Below are 20,245 nucleotides of genomic sequence, written 5' to 3' on the forward strand. Positions count from 1 at the left end.
GTCCTTGCTAATGCCTGGTATTGTCAGTCTTTTAAATTGAACCTTCCAGGATATGAACAATAGTAGCTCATAGTTTTAATTTGCATTTCTCTGGTAAATAGTCATTGGTTAGTTGGATTTTTTAAAATATTTTTTCTATTTTTTTTTTTAATTTTGATATTTATTTTTTAGTTTTCGGCCAACACAACATCTTTGTTTGTATGTGGTGCTGAGGATCGAACCCGGGCCGCACGCATGCCAGGCGAGCGCGCTACCGCTTGAGCCACATCCCCAGCCCCTCTATTTGTTAATAGACCTTTATTTTATTTATTTATATGCAGTGCTGAGAATTGAACCCAGTGCCCCACACATGCAGTCAAAGTGTGCTACCACTGAGCCCCAGTCAAAGATATCTTTTTTGGTAAATTGCCTAGTCTAGTCTCTTGCCCATGATTTCTAATCTGTTGTTTTTTATTTATTGACTTTTATATGTGTTCCTTATGTATTTTGGATGTGAGACATTTCTTGGTTATATGTTTGCAGATACCTTCTCCGTTCTGTGGCTTATCTTTTTATTCTCTCTCTCTCTTTTTTAAACATTTATTTTTTAGTTGTAGTTGGACACAATACCTTTATTTATTTTTATGTGGTGTTGAGGATTGAACCCAGGGCCTTGCACGTGCTAGGCGAATACTGTACCGCTGAGCCACAACCCAGCCCTTCTCATTCTCGTAATGGTCCTTTTTGATAAAGTTCTTTATTTTAATATAGTTGAATTTGTCAATCTTTTCCTTTATAGGTAGTGCTTTTGGCACATGTGTAACAAAGACATATTCAAAAATGTTCATAGCAGCTTTACTTGTATTAGCCAAAAGCTGGAAACAACTCAAAAATCCATCACAGAAGAATAGATAATTATATTGTGACATAGTCAAACAATAGGATATTATTTAACAATGAAAATGAGTGAACTGCTACATGTGACAATATGTCTGAACTTTAGAAATATAATTTTGAAAAAAGACATTAAAAATACAGACATATAATTCTAGAATCTAGAAAGAAAAAATTTTAATTGAATTAAATAATGAAACCCAAACAGAAAGATATTTTATATTAATTAATTATCTCAGAAAAACCTTGGTATAATCATTTTGTAAAAAAAAAGATCAGTTTTCTTCTATACATTACCTCAGGCAGATTAGTGACTCCCTATTCTAAAAGGTGTTTGTTAAGCTATTAGATCCTTAAGTGGGAAGTAACTTTTCGGAGATCTTTGAAGAATGATATACTATTAACTTTAAAACATTTCCCCAAACTTTTAAATTAAAGGTATCTAAAAGTAAAGTAGGTCATTCTGCAAAATTTTGAAAACTATGACAGAAAAAGAAATAACCCATAATGCCATTAACACATAGTATTCTTGGGCTGGGGATGTGGCTCAAGCTGTAGCGCGCTCGCCTGGCATGCGTGCGGCCCGGGTTCGATCCTCAGCACCACATACAAACAAAGATGTTGTATCCGCCGAAAACTAGAAAATAAATATTAAAACAACAACAACAACAAAAAAAACATAGTATTCTTGATGGTTTTTTTCTAGTTCAATCCTTTTCTTATAAACAAATGACATTAAATACATACTACATGTGTATTATCTTATATCCTGTAGTATATTATTATAAGCATCCAGTGTTTCTTTTTCTTCCCAGTGGAATAGATAGAATGCTCTAATTATCTCTTCTGTCTTACATACTCACATTTAATTTGTAGAGTTCAGAGGAGCAACTTTATTTCTACATTGTTTCAGGTGAAAATGTAAAGTGTATTTTCTCTAACTTATGTTAACTTTTGGTTCCCTTCTTAGTTTACAGCTGACCTTGAGCAGTTTGATCAGTTACTGCCCACTCTGGAGAAGGCAGCACAGCTGCCAGGCCTGTGTGAGACAGACAGGATGGACGCTACAGTCACCAGTGTAACTGTCAAATCGGAGATCCTGCCAGCTTCACTTCAGTCCACCACTGCCAGACCCACTTCCAGGCTGAATAGTATGTGTTGGGGACAACTCTTTGTTTTAAATATTTGGCAATAACGTGGATTAGTACTTTGTTGCTCACTGTTGTTGCAGAAACTTTTTTGGGGAAGGGTGGCAGGGATCAAGAATGAAGTATCTTTATCTATAAACAATAAACAGTTATATTTAGACATGAACTTAATTCATGTATATTTTAAATAATAGCATAATCTCTACCCTCTCACGATTGATGTTAGGGTGAACAGTTGTTGTTAAGAAGAGCAATTTCATGTTCTTACCCAAAGCATTCCATAACACAACATTCAGAAATATAATAGTGGGTCAGATCACATTTCCCAGAACATCCTCCTTGAACACTAGTCTTATGAGTTGCAAGGGGTAAAAACAATGATCTGTGCTAAAATACCCCAGGCAAAAGCTGCATGTCCTATATATTTTCCTGTTGAAGTGTTACTTACCTATTAAAAGTTTTGAAAGGTCCTGGATTAAACCAGTTTAGATTTCTTTAACCTACTATTGCCTACACTTTCTTGATTATGGAATTTTTTTTCTCAAGTAGTACATATTACTCAGGAGAATGAGTTTTCTGTGGAATATTATTTAGGAGACAACTGTATGAAAGTATGTCACTATCATTCTAACCCAGGTTAGTGTTCTCCTAATTAAGAGATATTTTGATAGTATACCCATTGATTTTTTTTCCACTCATCAAATTTCAAAGTTGAATAAAACCATTGTGCAACCTTGAAACTGAAGGAAACTAATTAACTAAAATTCAAAATTTATTAGGGTTCCTTACCTTCGTCTTGTCACTCTAGTGAGATCTGACATGGATCTTCATTTATTTCAATCTTACTGGAGCTTTTAACTATCATGACCCAATTCCTGAAAGTTTATCAAGATTTCCAGACAGCTGCAAAGAATTTTGAGTCATCTATGACATTTTTGGAATCATGCTTTAGCTGACCAGAACATTACAGCAGGAGTCGGCAGCCTAGATTCAAGAATCACATTCTCCATTTATTGACAATGTTACATCGATAAAATGAATTTTCTGAGTCTTACTCTCTTTATCCACAAAATAAGAATTAGAAGTCTTACTCTCTTTATCCACAAAATAAGAAATCAAAAGTTTCTTCTAGGGCTGGGGATATAACTCAGTTGGTAGAGTGCTTGCCTAGCATGCACAAGGTCCTGGGTTCAGTCCCCAGCACCACACACACACAAAAAAAAAGTTTCTTCTAATTGAAATAGAGAATCTGCAGACTCTGGGATAGCAGGCACAACTAGGGAAACAGATAAGTACTGAAAATAGATAAAATGGAAGTCTGCATACTAATTGATTTAAGATTCCTTGCTCCCTTCCCCATTAAGTATGAGAAACTTGTTGTGGTCAGCTTTTTTTACTGCTGTAACTTAAAGACCAGACCAGAACAATTGTAGAAGAGGAAAAATTTATTTAAGGGCTCATGGTTTCAGAGGTCTCAGTCCATATACAGCCAGCTTCATCATGGCTGAAGAGTGTGGCAGAGGAAAACATCTCATATGATGATCAGGAAGCAGAGAGACTCCACCCGCCAGATACAAATATACCCCAAAGCCACGTCCCCAATTCCCACCTCCTCCAGCCACACCCTATCACTTCAGTTACCACTCAGTTAATCCCTATCAGGGGATTAATTCACTGATTGGGTCAAGACTCTTAGAACCCAATCGTTTCTCCTGTGAACCTTCTTGCATTGTTTCACATGTGAGCTTTTGGGGTACACTTCACATCCAAACCATAACAAGACTGAACATGTTTTCTCAGGAGACACTACATAGTCACTAAATGTCTGGATATAGATATATAAGGGGTGATCCCTTTTGCACTCTAAGCAAAAGCCATCTTGCCATCTAATTGTCCAACAATGAAGGCTACCAGAAGAGACCAGCCTTGCACCAAGCCCTCTCAGGCAGTTATAGAGCACTGCAAAAACAGGCACAGCCAAGGATCATTAGGATTTTGAGGAAAGTCCACAACTTCAAAGAGAGCAAAAGAAACAAAGTATGTTGTGGAAATGTACAATGAGTGAATGAACTAAAAACAACAACAAAACACTATTAAAGTCTTCGGGAAGATATATTATCCATGAATAACATAGGAAGGGAAGAAAGGACCAAGAAATTAGATGTCCATAATAAAAAACTACGAGGAAAATGTGAGACAGTAAAACTGAGAAAAGCTGTGGCTGTATTGTGCACTATGCATGTGTTTGGTATGTGCTCCATCAGATGGGGACAGAAAACAGTTTCTGTGGAAAAAAACAACTATCAGGAAGCTGTAAACTGAACAATTATCAGAACTTATATATAATTGGAAGATGTTAAAGTTAAATCAGAGTAGGTAGACTTTCTGAACATCTGGGGCATTTGGAAGAAAAATTAAAAGGCCTCTCCTTAAGATTAAGTTTACTCTAGATCTTCTCTTAGAAATTTTAAAAAAACAACCCTCAAAAGGTTCAAGCTGATGTACAAGTGAAATACCTGACAGAATGATATTCTGTCACTTTTCTTTTTTGAGAAAGAGAGAGAGAAATTTTTAATATTTATTTTTTAGTTTTCGGTGGACACAACATCTTTGTATGTGGTGCTGAGGATCGAACCCGAGCCGCACGCATGCCAGGCGAGCGCGCTACCACTTGAGCCACATCCCCAGCCCCGATATTCTGTCACTTTTAAAGAGGACACCAAATTTCACTCTCAACAATGTAATATTCCTAATCTCCAGAATCAAATAAAAATTAATAAAGCCTTTTCTTCTATTAGACGCAGGGTCTCTGGTTGTATTCCTAAGTCCTTGATCCATTTTGAGTTGAGTTTGCATGGTGAGAGATAGGGGTTTAATTTCATTTCGTTGCATATGGATTTCCAGTTTTCCCGGCACAATTTGTTGAAGAGACTATCTTTTCTCCAATGCATGTTCTTGGCACCTTTGTCTAATTTAAGATAATTGTGATTTTGTGGGTTAGTCTCTGTGTCCTCTATTCTGTACAATTGGCATTGGTCTACCAGTCTGTTTTGGTGCCAAATTCCTTAATAAGACTCCTGTGGTGCAAGAATTAAAATCAAGAATCAATAAATGGGATGGATTCAAACTAGAAAGTTTCTTCTCAGCAAAAGAAACAATATGAGGTGAATAGAGAGCCTACATTTTGGGAGCAAGTCTTTACCCCTCACACATCAGATAGAGCACTAATCTCTAGGGTATATAAAGAACTCAAAAAGCTAAACACCAAAAAAACAAATAACCCAATTAGTAAATGGGCCAAGGACCTGAAGAAACACTTCTCAGAAGATGGTGTACAATCAGTCAACAAATACATGAAGAAATGTTCATCATCACTAGCAATTAGAGAGATACAAATCAAAACTACTTTAAGATTTCATCTCACTCCAGTCAGAATGGCAGCTATTATGCATACAAACAACAATAAGTGTTGGCAAGGATGTGGGGAAAAGGTGCACTCATACATTGCTGGTGGGACTGCAAATTGGTGCAGCCAATATGGAAAACAGTATGGAGATTTCTTGGAAAATTGGGAATGGAACCACCATTTGACCCAGCTATCCCTCTCCTCAGTCTATACCCGGACTTAAAAACAGCATACTACAGGGACATAGCCACATCCATGTTTATAGCAGCACAGTTCACAATAGCTCAACTGTAGAACCAACCTATATGCCCTTCAATAGATAAATGGATAAAAGAAATGTGGCATATGTATACAATGGAATATTACTCAGCAATAAAAGAGAATAAAATCATGGCATTTGCAGGTAAATGGATGGAGTAGAGAAGATAATGTTAAGTGAAGTTAGCCAATCCCAAAAAACCAAATGCCGAATATTTTCTTTGATATAGGGAGACTAATTCATAGTGGGATAGGGAGCGGGAGCATGGGAGGAATAGACAAACTCTAGATAGGGCAGAAGGGTTGGAGGGGAAGGGAGGGGGCCTGGGGTTATTAATGATGGTGGAATGTAATGATAATTATTATCCAAAGCAGGTATAAAGACACAAATTGGTGTGCATATACTGTGTATACAACCAGAGATATGAAAATGTGTAATATGAATTGTAATGCATTCTGCTGTCATATATAAATTTTAAAAAATTATTAGAAGTAACAAGAACCTGACCCCAAATCAGGAGAAAAATAAGTTAATAGAAACAGTCCCAGAAATGATAGAGATGTTAGAATTAACAGAAATGTTAAAATAATATTTTTTAAATTTTGTTTAGTTGTTAGGACACATGCCTTTATTTTATTTATTTTTATGTGGTGCTGAGGATCGAACCCAGCACCTCTCACGGACTAGGCAAGTGCTCTACTGCTGAGCCACAACCCCAGCCCCTTAAAATAATATTTTAACATTAGAAAGAGAAGATGGGAGGGGAGGGAGGGGGGATAGTAGAGGATAGTAAAGGTAGCAGAATACAACAGTTACTAATAGGGCATTATGTAAAAATGTGGATGTGTAACCGATGTGATTCTGCAATCTGTATTTGGGGTAAAATTGGGAGTTCATAACCAACTTGAAGCTATTGTATGAAATATGATATGTCAATAGCTTTATAATGTTTTGAACAACCAATAAAAAAATAAATTAATAAAAAAAAAGAATAATATAATATGTTGAAGGATTTAAAAGAAAATGTGAAGATAATGAGGAAAGAGATGTAGACTACAAAAAAATGCACAATAGGAAGTGGTAAAGCTGAAAATTGCTGTATGTGAAATGAAATGTTATTGGGTAGGTTTTACAGCAATTATATTAGACATTGTGGAGGAAAAATGGCAGTTTTTGAAGACACAGTAATATAAACTATTCAAATTGATGGATAGAAAATGCCAAAAAAATATAGAGAACATCAGTTGTGTGTGGAACAATAATCAAGCAATCTGACATTTATCATATAGTACACATAATCAAAGAAGAAAAGGGAAACAGAAAAAACTTCAAAAATATCATGGTCAAAATGCTTACAAATGTGTGAAAAACTATAAACCAAAAGATCCAAGAAGTTTAAGGAACCCTAAATAAAATAATAGAACTGCTCTATGGCATAATCTAATCAAATCACCTAACCAGAAATTTTAAACCAATGATAAAACAAAAATTGTAAAAATAACCAAAGAAAATTGACACATCATGATATATAAACAATAGAAAACTATTGACTTCTATAACTTGGGAGTATTTATATTACTTAAATGAAACGAAGATGAAAAGAGATATAAAAATGAAAGTCAGGCAGTGCATACTTATAATCCCAGAGACTTGGGAGGCTGAACCAGGAAGATTACAAGTTCAAAGCCAGCATAGGCAACTGAAGGAGACCCAATTTCAAAAAATAAAAAGGACTAGGGACATAGATCAGTGGCAAAGTGCCCTAGGATCAATATTCAGTACTGCAAAAAAATTTTTTTTTGAAAATTTAAAAAAGATGTAAAAATTATATAAGATGAACAAAGATGAGGAAACAACTGACTTCCTATATATGGTATCATTCAGAAATACAGGTGAAATAGGATGTGTTCAAACCAAGCTGAGGAAGTTTGTCACCAGTAGACCATATTACTCTTCAGGCTAAAAGGAAATAAATCCAGGTAGAAACTCATCTACGTGAAGTTGGGAAAAGCATCAGATAGAGTAATAGTAAAAGTGTAATTAATTGAAAATTTCTTGTTTAATAAACTTGTTAGTCTCCTTAAATGTAAAAGATAACTGTTTAAAGCAAAAATAAGTAAAATGTCTGACAGTATTAGAACAGATGGGACAGAAGAAATTTGAGACTATTCTGTTTTATATAGCATAGTATAATATTTGAGGCTAAGCTGCTAAAAGCTAAAGATGCATATTGTCAATAGAAAAGTATTCTATAAGAGTCCTGATTCTATATGTCAAAAATCTTAAAAAAGAGCTACTTGAAATATTCAGTGAACTTAACAGGGTCACAAGATGTATACTCAACTTAAAAAAAAGTCATCTGTCTTCTGTGTACCAGGTGCATATAGTTGGATAATGATATAGAAAAAAAACAATTTACAAAAAAAAATTAAGGCATAAATTTTAGAAAGAATAATATATGCAACACTCTACACTGAAAAATTATAGGGTTGAAAGTGGATAAGTAAATGCGGAGAGAGATTATATTCATGAATTAAGATTCAATATTGCTGTCAGTTATTCCAAAATTGACTCATATAGTTTTAATGTAATACCAATAAAAATATCAGTATGCATTTTAGTAGAAACTGATAGGCTTTTTCTAAATTTTATGTGGGAATGCAGAGGTCTTGGAATGGCTAAGACCACTTAAAAAACAAGCAAACAAAAACTTGGGAATATTTATATTACTTATAAGTATAGTCTGTAAGACAGAGGGTTGTGAAATAAGAATAATATCAAGGGGGTAAGTGTGGGAGATCAAAGGCCTTGTCTATCATGATGGGAAGTCAGTCCATCTAAATGGAGCTATCAAAAAGTAGTAACACAGGCTGGGTTGTGGCTCAGTGGTAGAGCCCTTGTCTAGCATGTGCGAGGCACTGGGTTTGATTCTCAGTACCACATATAAATAAGTAAATAAAATAAAGATCCACGAATAACTAATAAAAATATTTTTTTTAATGTAGAGGCATTTGCAGGTTTAGAAATAAGTAAGCAAATACCAAAGAAAACAGGCACAAGTTGTGAGTGGTTGCCTCAGTTGAGAGGTTGGTAAGTAAGGGATCGAAAGGTGTAAGGCAGAAGACTGGTTTTATTTGTTATGGGCCTTTTGGTTCTGACTTTTAACATCATATATGTGTGTTAATTTGATTTTTTAAAAAGTTAATAAAAATAGAAAGTGTCTGTTGGCTCTGCAGGCCGAAGAGGTGTTTTTTTCTTAATAGCCTTTATTGAAGCAAATGGTCCTTTTCTCGTGTGAAATTTCCCTCTCGAATAGAGCTCCATATATAAAAGCTGTAAGTAGGCTAGAATCTGTTATACTTTATGCTGATAAGTATGTAAAACCTAAAAGCATAGAGGGGAAGATATTGAGGTAGGTGAAGGGGAAGACAACAGATGCAGATAGGTAGTCAACAATGTTTAGCTATAGACTGGAAAGAAAAAAGTAATTCAAAAGGCATAAGGCTAAGGAAGGAAGTTAGGTGCAAGAAAGGATAAAAGAATTAAGTATTGGAGAAAGAAAAAGGAAGACAAGGACAAAAAATATGCTAGCATATAAAGGAGAGAGGAAGAATCACTTCTAACACTGTTCACCTCTGACCCCCAAACTGTGTGCATCACTACCTGTTATTGGAACCAGGGTCTAGTATCAGTTGGCCCAGGTCTTGACTTTGTGTCACCCAGGAAAATCAAACACTTTCTTTACTTTAGTCTTCAGTCAGAAGTGGGACTATGCCAAGTGCAAATGTCCTGCAAGATTAACCACCATCATACTTCAAAATATGAGCTACACCAGTTAAAACTCCCGACTTTATCCACCATAGTACCTGTCTTACCTCTATTACATTTCCTTTCCTTCCCATTTTGTGCTGTATTTTGAGAGAAACTCTGGGCCGTTTCCCAGATCAAAACTGAATCTTTAACTCTATCAGTTCTGCTCTTCAGTCCATCTGTTCGAGTTCTTTTAACCATGCTCTCATGTTTTTACTGTCTAGAAATTGTTTTTCTTAGGAACTATTACTTTTATGAGTGGAATAGACTTTTTAATCTGTGTAATGATATTTATTTTATTTACTAAGGTTCATCCATTTTCTGTATCATTCCTTTCTTCTTCATTTTCTTTCTATATTAAATTTGCTGTATGTTTCCTGCTATTGACTTTTCTTGAATGTGTATTGAATTTTGATGTCTCTCCATATATACTGAAAAACACTTACAATGAAAAAATGCTGGTAGCTAGCACATTTCTTTAGCTAAACTGAGAAATCCTTGTCTCCTGGCAGTAAATATAAGTTCTGATTAGAGAAGTCCATTTCTCTGTCGTTGAAAGGGAATAGGGCTTTGGTGGTAGGGAAATCCCTTGGGGCAGCCCTAGCATCCACTTTGGGAGATTTCCTGGGCAGAACTCCCACCCAAAGTCACAAATACAACAGTTAAATCCCATGGGCAGACACCAGAGTCAGCTGCTCTCTGAGTAGAGTCCTGATGGCAGCTCTTTTGTTGCCCTTTAATTATCCCAGCAATCACCCATGGCCTATTCCTTAACTCACTTGAATGACACTGAGTTTGGAATTATTATGGTACTTTTCTGGAAAAACCTATCCTGGAAAATCCTCTTTTTACTGTTTTATAGTTCAGTTGAAGTATTCCCCAGAGTTTGTTTCTAGCTGGGCTTTATTTTTCAGAAATTCTTCACTATTCTAGTCTACTGCCATGATATTTCTTTTGCCTTTCTTTTAGCTGTGGATTTTTTTCCTCTTTTTCTTTTGTTTATTTCAATGATATTTTTGGAAGAAAAGATATAGGTAATAATTCTGTACATATGAGAAAACTATGATTCAGAAAATGAAAAGGAAAACACACATACACACACACACAGACAAAAGCTTGCTCAGAGTTACACAATTAATATGTGTAGACAAGGATTTAGATCTCAGTCTTCCTGAGATTTATATGTGCATATACATGCTCCTGCGGTGTGACCAAGTGGTTTAAACAGTTTGCACATATAAATCCCAGGCAGATTGAGGTATAAGAACACAGCCAACACAGTATTGGTTTTTCAGCCTAGACATCTTATAAGAAAGTATTGTTGATCAAAATGTGTACAGCTTGCCTCCTTGGCAGTACCTTCAAAACCATGGCACTGTTCTTTTGACTGTCTCCAAGTTCTTGTTCTTTGAGGGTGGATTTGATTTTTGAAAATTTCTAGTTATTTAGAACCAAATTTGTTGATCAAAAAAGAGTAATAATGTTTTTTTTAATCAAAACTAAAATTAAACTTGTGAGATTTATTTTCTTGAAGGACTTGTGGACTAGTTAAGATCATTCCTGAAGATTCTAAAAATATTTGAGGATTAACATCACTAAAGCAAGTGAAAAACCTCCTCAGTTGGTATTTTATGTTGTTTGAACACACACATTCTGGGATGATTATTTTTTTTAAATCCTATTAATATGAAGTATATTAAAAAATTTGTATAGTTATGGCTGGGGGTATAGCTCAGTTGGTAGAGTGCTTACCTCTCATGCACAATGCTCTGGGTTCAATCCCCAGCACCACAAAAAAAGAAAAAAAAATCATGTAACTGTAAAGATAATGAGTTTCACATATAACATTTTTAGGTTTTGAGGTTACATTGTGTGTGTGTGTGTGTGTGTGTGTGTGTGTTAAGTAATTAAGATACAGGCTTCTGGAGCTGGGGCCATAGCTCAGTGATAGAATGCCTGCCTCGCATGTGTGAGGCACTGGGTTCAATCCTCAGCACCACATAAAAATAAATAAATAAAGATATTGTGTCCATCTACAAAATAATAATAATAGTAATAATAATAATAATAATTTTAAAAAGATACAGTCTTCTGCATTCAAAACAACACCAAAGAAATGTGTAATGAAAAGTCTCTTCATGGGGCTGGGGATGTGGCTCAAGCTGCGGTGCGCTCGCCTGGTATGCGCAGGGTGCTGGGTTCAATCCTCAGCACCACATAGGAATGGAGTGAAGATGTTGTGTCCACTGAAAACTAAAAAAAAAAATAAATAAATAAAGATTGAAAGATTCTCTCTCTCTCAAAAAAAAAAAAAGTCTCTTCATGAACTTTGGATGGTGTAGAGGCGAGAATAGGGCTGTGGGGATGGGAAGGACAGTAGAATGAGACAGTATTACCCTATATACATGTATGATTACATTACTGGTGTGACTCTGCACCATGCACAGCAAGAGGAAGGAGAAGTTGTGTTCCATTTGTGTACAATGTCAAAATGCATTCTACTGTCATGTATAACTAACTAGAGCAAATTTAAAACTTAAAAAAAATAAATTAAAAGTCTCTTCATTCTAAGAGCTATATTATGTTTTCTCTGTAAAAGAAATGTATAACGTGCACAGACTTCCCTTTTTTATACCGATAGTGTCATACTATACATTCAGTGTTCTGTATCTTAGACTCCTTCACTTGGCTACCATTGTATACCAGCATGAAAAGAAGTTCTTTATTCTTTTTATAGCTTGTCCTTATTTCCTATACCAGAAGGTAACTTAACTTTACTTAACTAGTTGCCTAATGATAAGCACCTTTTGCTTATCATTAAGGATATAATGAGTTACCTTATAGAGATAATTTACCACTCCTGAGTATATATCTCAAAATGAAGTTCTTAATAGAATATCTGAGTCAAAGATAGATAGATACATACATATATACATACATACATACATTTATACATATACATACATACTCCCCAGTGGCCCTTCTCAGATTATATTAACTGGTAGTTAATATTTCTATTTCCATATATCCTTCTCAGTACTTCAAATTGTGCATTTTCTCAAATTTATCAGTTGATATGTTTTTTCCCAAGTATCTCAGGGTAGTTTTAAATGATATTTCTTTTATTATGAATTAAGTTGTTTTATGTGGCTTCTTTGACATTTATCAATTGTGTTCTTGGGTTTTTATCTTACCGATTTAGAGAATTTTTTATTAGAGACTCTTTGTCTACATGCTATTTTTAAAAAATAAAACACTGTAAGTACTGTGCACACATAATTGCCAAATGTAGCACAAAACTGAGCCAGACACTTCCTTTTCAACAGCTGAAGAAAATTAACTTCGAACATGAAAAATCAATAGATAACTGCATCGACCGAGGCATAGAATGTACAAAAGCCACCCTCCTGGTTAAAGACAATGCCGTCTACTTGGTGTACAGAAAATTTTTAAACTATTTAATAAAATAATTTTTTCTGGGTTCAGTATGGCTAATGGGGATATAAAAATTTCCTTTTAGCCAGATTTTAAATTGAGAAAATATAATGTTGAGCATTTTATGATAACAGATAATATCAGGTGTGCATGCTACTCTAGCCCCATACTGGGGAGGCTGAGGCAATTGAGTACAGCCTGGGAACATAAGTGAGACCTCAACTCAAAAAATAATAATAGCAACAACGAATGTTAATTACCCAATCAAAGATCCCTAAGGGCTTCTTTTCTACCCCTATTTCAGCTGCCTCTCTTGCAAAAATTACTGGCCTTTTCTTTACATGTATACATACTTATTCATATTTGTAGTAGAAACACAATCATGACCCAAACTAGGAGATGTATTCCAAGGACAAAGAGAGAACTTGTGTATTTCCTCATTAATGCCATCAAACCCTCAAATTTTTTATAGAAGGCATTTTCTAAAGGAAGTCCAAAAGTTTGAAATTAGTGCAAGAATAAAAACCAACTTCTTTTAAACAGCCTATGCAAAAACAAAAACAAAACTTTTAATTGAATCAAAGCTTAATTGGTTTGGTTTGTTTGGTTGGTTGTTTTTAGTTTTTTTGTTTTTGATTATTTGTTTGCCTACTACACATCAAATTTAGCATATTAATCCTGTTTTGGAAATATTTTATCTAAGTTCGTAATATTTCCCATCAAGACTTGTAAATGCCCTGTTATAACAGTGGGATCTATTGTTTTATATGTGTGCATGCACTTAATATAAGTTAGATTTCTTAAGGAGATTAGGAAGATTGAGGAGTTAATATGTGGATCAGAGCAATGGGACAACTTTAGATAACCTCTGACCAGTTTCCTAATTAAGATAATGATAGGAATTAAGTGATTTAATTTCCATCACCATGGTCATTGTTTTAGTTTGATTATTTTTGTTTGTTGTATTTTTCAGCATCCTTACAGAATTCGATTTCTCTATTATTTGTTATCATAGAAATCAGTTTAATTGAAAGCCATAATTATGTTCATTTAAAAGTGAATGTAGGACTGGGGTTCTAGCTCAGTAGTGGGGTGCTTGCCTAGCACATGTGAGGCCCTGGGTTTGATCCTCAGCACCATATAAAGATAAATAAAGAAGAGGCTGGGGCTATGGCTCAGAGGTAGCGCACTTGCCTGGCATGTGTGAGGCCCTGGGTTTGATTCTGAGCACCACATATAAATAAATAAAATAAAGACCTATCAACAATTAAAAAAAATTTTTTGAAGATAAATAAAATAAAAGTATTGTGTCCGTCTACAACTAAAAAAAAAAATAAAGTGAATGTGTTTGTAGGGATTTTTATTTATACTAAATATTACGTGTATTTCACATAAAAGTGAGCCTAATGTGTTTTGCATAATTTTTTCAGATATCCTTAAATCTACTTATGTCTTATTCACTAGAATGAAAAATTCTATATAACTCTTCTCTTGAAACTCTAAGCTAGACTGGAGGTGTAACTCAGCAATACAGTACTTGCCAATCTTGCATTCAGCTCTGGGTTGGATCCCTAGCACCTCAACGACAATAACAAACTCAAAACCCTTTTAGCTTAAAAATTGCATTATTTACCTAGGACTGCTATAAAGAAATACATAGATTGGGGACTTAAACAACAGAAGTTTATATTCTTGCAATTCTGGAGGCTAGAAGTTGTAACGGGTTTGTTTTCTTCTGAAGCCTCTCTTTGGCCTGGAGATGACTGCTTTCTCTCTAGGCTGTGTTCTAATCTTCTTATAAAGAGTCTAGTCATGGATTGGGCTGTAATGATCCATTTAAAATGAATTGCTTCTTTAAAGACCCTGTCTCCAAATAGTCATATCTTGAGCTACAAGATATTAGGATTTCCACATATGAATTTGGAGGGACATGGTTTCACCCATAACAATGACCAGTTAACATAGATTCATTTTGGAAATTATAAATAACTTTTGTAAAAAGAAAAATAATCCTTACTCCTATTGCCTGAAATGAACCAAGGAGAAATATAGAAAGAGCTTCCCAGAATTTTTTCTATTAACATATATGAAGTAGTTTATAAAGATAGATTCATCCTGAACAAATTGTCTTAGAATATGCTTTTTCTTTAACATATATTATCAATAGGTATACCATAATTCATTAATCAGTCTCTAAATTTCTAAATTCAGGTTATGATTTTTTCCACTATTAATAGTTAAGAGGTAATCATAAATTTTTCCAAAAAATTCTAAAGAAAAAAATTCCTAAAATGTGTACACTGTTTTCTTCAGTTACAAAACATAGTCCAACCTTTCTTCATGTGAGTATCATTATAAGCCTGAGTTATTATACCATAATTATACAGCTGTCTTCTTAGGGTAACAATTAGAGCCTTGTTCATTTGCTGAATAGCCTTAAACTGCCATACTCTTTAGTTTCTATTTCTACCTTTTATTGACTGCATTTTATCTTTTGCTCGTAGTTCTCATTTCATGGTGATGACACTCTCTCTACATACAGTGTAGTGTAATATGCAATAGATTGAAAAAGTAGTTAAATGAAATTATTTACTTTTAAATTTACTTTTAAAATAAATAATTTCTGACAAAGTTCTTGATTCTCCTATGGTAATATCAACCTATGTACAAACTCAATTCTATATTTTCTTTTACTGAGAAATATTTTCTCACTTTCTCATTTACTTTTATATATAGCTACATTTTGGATAATTTATGTTTCTGAGTAAGTAACCTGTCATTGAAGTAATATTTTATAGGGAAAAAATCTCACAATTACACAATTTATTTTGAAAATATTGTCATTTTTATCTTTTATTGTGACAATGACCTTTTCTTCTTCAATCAGGATTGCCTGAACTGGAATTGGAAGCAATTGATAACCAGTTTGGACAACCAGGAACAGGTGACCAGATTCCATGGGCAAATAATGCTGTGACAGCTATTAATCAGAATAAAGCAGAAGAGTAAGTAATATATTTTATATTTTATAAAGTATCAAATACCAACCTCTAAGCCAAGAACTACTATTCCCAAATTGAATTCTAGTTTACATTGTATTTTGTGAGTTATACATTGATATAAATGTTTAAGGGAGGAAAGAGAGGGTGAGGGAATACAGAATCAAGCAGATAAATTTACTACATGACAGAAGGGTAGTGTACATTGTAATCACCAAGAGATGGACATGGTATACAACTGTTGTTTTGTATTTCATCTATACTCCTTTGTTTTGATTACTGTAATATTCTTGGGACCTGTGGATGAATTGGCCTCAGCACAACAATTATATTGCCCTTAAGCTTTTAGTCATGTAATTATTTTGTCTAAAATTTCTCTTTGTTTGAAGGCATAAGGAAGGAAAGTACTTTCTACGTCTATTTAGTACTCTGATTAGAATTTAATTTCTTAATCCACATAAGCAGCTGTATTCCTTAGCACAGAGTATGTCTCATACATGGCAACCAAAAGGAGACTAAATAGCATTGAGTGTGGTTTAGAACTTTAACTTGGACTGGGTTCCCATTATGAACTGATACACTGGCTTTTCTTTTTCCTTTAACATATATTATCAAAGTGTCATCACTTTCCCACAGAAAGAGTTCTTATATTATTGTATTAGTGTAATTAGAATTAGTATTATTTTCTATATTTTTCTAAGTTTTATTTTTTCTATATTTCTACATATATTAATTTTCTGTATGTTTCTAAGTTGATATCACTTTGGATTAGATACATATTTTCTACAAATCAACAATTTGTTTTGTTGCTTCATGCCTACCATGTTTCATTTTTCTAGTTTGATTTCTTTCATATATGTTAATTGTGTCATGCTGTCAATAGGATTTGATCATCTTTTGGGGAAGGGAAACCAGGGATTAAATTCAGGGGCACTTAATCATTGAGCCACATCCTCAGCCCTATTTTGTATCTTATTTAGAGACAGGGTCACATGGAGTTGCTTAGTTTCTCGCTTTTGCTGAGGCTGGCTTTGAACTCACGATCCTCCTGCCTTAGCCTCCCAAGCCACTGGGATTATAGGAATGCACCACCGTGCCTGGCATGATTTGATCATATTTGAAAGTAAAATAATATTTGTTTTGATTATACTTCAGTTATCAATAATTGATGATATAGAATAAGTAAATGAATCTGAGTATAGGCCAAATGATTTTTCTGACTTTTTATCTTATTTTTATTTTTTTACTTTTATTGAAAATTATTTTCCCTTAATTATGTTTATTCCCTTTTTCAGGTTATTTCCGTAAGCTAATATGAAGAATATAGAAACAAAGTTTGATGATTGACAAAAGAATGAAATGTATTCAAGCTGTATATACTGATGTTCTTTTAATTTCTGTACATTAAGCATGGAACATTTTATTGCATTAGAATTTATTGCCAAGCATTTCAACAGAAAATTTTCTAGAACCAGATTTGTACCTATATGTGTGTATTTGCATTCATAATATTGAATAATTTTTTGCTGTTTCATTTTGAAACTTTCTTAAATCTTTTGATTCTGCAGCCAGTGTATCAGTTCACAATTAGATGAGCTTCTCTGTCCACCAACAACAGTAGAAGGAAGAAATGATGAGAAGGCTCTTCTGGAACAACTGGTGTCCTTCCTCAGTGGCAAAGATGAAACTGAGCTTGCTGAACTAGACAGAGCACTGGGAATTGACAAACTTGTTCAGGTATTTATTACAGTTGGCATTAATTAAACAGTGCAACCCTGAGAAACCAGAAAGTGACTTTTTGTTGTTCTGAGCATTGAACTCAGGGCCTCATGCATACTAGGTAAGCACTCTCCCACTGAGCCACATCCCTAGAAAGTGATTTTTAAGCAAGATTTTTCAGTATCATCCCCACCCTGCTTTAGCTGTTTTATAATTTACCCCTTATTGAATTTATCAAAATACATAATAAAGGATTTGAGGATTCAGCTCAAGGATTTTAACACTTGCCTAGCATGTTCAAGGCCCTGAGTTCAGTCCTGGGCCCTGAAAAAAAACACACACACAATAACTAATGGGCTTTTTAAACAAAAAAAGTACCATGATCATTAGAATTAGAATGCCTTAGTTTTTCACTATGGATCAGAATCTTACAAGCTCTAGCTAGAATAGATTCCAGATTTATATCATCACTTCTTGTTTTAGAACTAAATTTATCCTTCTTCATGCTTTTTTTTTCAAGATCATTTTTATTGGTGTATTATAATTGTACCTTATAGTGGGCTTAATTGTTATATATTCTATTCGTACATGCACATAACATAATTTGGTTAATTTCATTGTCCAGTGCTTCCATTTTCCTCCCCTCCCAGCCCCATTGGCCCCTTTCTTGTGATCTTTCCCCCTCCCAAACCCATTTTTTTCTTTTCTTCTCTCTTCTTTCTTTTTTTTTTTTTTTTTTCTTTGTGTCTCTCTAGCTTGCACAGAGGAGAGAACTCATATGACCCTTGATTTTCTAAGTCTGGCTTCCTTCACTTAACATAATGCTTTTAAGTCCCAACTATTTTCCTGTAAATGACCCAATTTTGTTCTTTTTTATGGACCAGTAAAATTCCATTGTGTTTTGTGTATGTATGTATGTGAATATATATACATATATACATACATATATATATATATATAATGCGCCACATTTTCTTTATCCATTCACCTATTGATCAACACATAGGCTGGTTCCATGATTTGGCTATTGGGAATTGTGGTCTTCAACCTATATATGTTCCATGATATTTCAACATCCTATTTAGCATTTTTCATGTTGTAAGGTTATAAAATGAATTTAGTGCATTTTTTCTTTACTGGTACTGGGGATTGAACTGAGGGCCTTGCTTATGCAAGGCAAGCACTGACCTATATTCCCAGCCCTTTTTAAATTTTATTTTGACACAAGGTCTTACTAAGTTTCCAAGCTGGCCTTGAATTTGTGATCCTCCTGCCTCAGATTCCCACGAAGCTGGGATTAAAAATTTTATGGTATGTGGCCATGCCCAGCTTATGACCAGCATTTTTTCAATGGAAATGAGTGTAAAATACAGTGTCAGAATGCATAGCCCATAAAAAGGGCAAGGTATATTTCATGAAATACACACACACACACACACACACACACATGCTCTCCCTGTCTGTTTCTGTCTCTCTTTCATTCTCTGCCACACACACACACCAGATCACAATTTAAATTACATTTCTTGCAGTGGGTACAGTTATAACATTTGAAAGCTGAAACTCTATGGTCTTATATTACTTTTAGCTATGGATTTTTTTCAAATAAGGTAAAGATTGGATTCTATTTGAGAGAAAAATGCCTGAACATATATAAAAGAGTCATCTCTGATTTCAAGCCCCACTTCTAAACTTAGGTGGTTAGCTTTAATCAAATTGTTTGCCCTTTAAAGACTCTGATTTTTATGTTAACTTATTAAATGTAAAGTTCATTGCTTCTTCGACTTTTCATTGAAGTTCTTTTCAAACTTGTGACTTTACTTCATTGATTTAGGTCCTTTATTTTAATCATATTTTCATCTCTGCTGATATTTAAAGCATCTTAATTTATCCGTTATTTCCTTTCAAAAGCAACTTTCACAAATGATTTCTTTAGGTGACAAACTTTTAGAGAGCAGGAATTCAGAATGAATATATTATGATGACACTTTCTAGAGATAACGTGCACAGATCCAAAATTATATAGCAACACATGTCATTTATTGGCAGAAATGTATTCGCAAAGTGTTCTGCCTTCTTTCTTGACAGGGCGGTGGATTAGATGTATTATCAGAGAGATTTCCACCACAGCAAGCAACACCACCTCTAATGATGGAAGAAAGACCCAACCTCTATTCACAGCCTTACTCTTCTCCTTCTCCTACTGCCAATCTCCCTAGCCCATTCCAAGGCATGGTCAGGCAGAAACCTTCACTGGGGACTATGCCTGTTCAAGTAACACCTCCCAGAGGTGCTTTTTCACCTGGCATGGGTATGCAGCCCAGGCAAACTCTAAACAGACCTCCAGCTGCACCTAACCAACTTAGACTTCAACTACAACAGCGGTTACAGGGACAGCAGCAGGTGAGTGCTCTCCTACAACAGTTTATACTTTTCAAAGGTTTGTGCCAAATATTCTTGTAATAAGAGAGCCCTATTGCTACAACAAAGGTGTGAAGTCTATTCCCAGACTTCCATGAAAGACTCAAAGAACCAAACTTGGTCTACTAAGATGAAAGACCCTTTTATTTGGTTAAAAATGACTGACTCATAGCAA

General features: G+C 34.5%; 1 protein-coding gene across 11 annotated transcripts in view; it reads left to right on the top strand.

Moving 5' to 3' along the window:
- Positions 1-20,245, top strand: part of Ncoa1 (nuclear receptor coactivator 1) — a 253,377-nt gene that overhangs the window by 193,478 nt on the left and 39,654 nt on the right. For all 11 annotated transcript variants that reach the window (XM_058578392.1, XM_046441371.2, XM_058578391.1 and 8 more), the window contains 4 exons: positions 1,844-2,024; positions 15,819-15,936; positions 17,499-17,667; positions 19,738-20,052. In XM_058578392.1, the coding sequence (XP_058434375.1) occupies positions 1,844-2,024; positions 15,819-15,936; positions 17,499-17,667; positions 19,738-20,052 (783 nt within the window). The remainder of the gene's footprint in view (positions 1-1,843; positions 2,025-15,818; positions 15,937-17,498; positions 17,668-19,737; positions 20,053-20,245) is intronic.

The sequence above is a fragment of the Marmota monax genome, unplaced genomic scaffold, assembly GCF_021218885.2.
Source record: "Marmota monax isolate L192 unplaced genomic scaffold, Marmota_monax_Labrador192_F-V1.1 WCK01_AAM20220418_F8-fsc00010, whole genome shotgun sequence".
Classification (NCBI taxonomy): Eukaryota; Metazoa; Chordata; class Mammalia; order Rodentia; family Sciuridae; genus Marmota; species Marmota monax.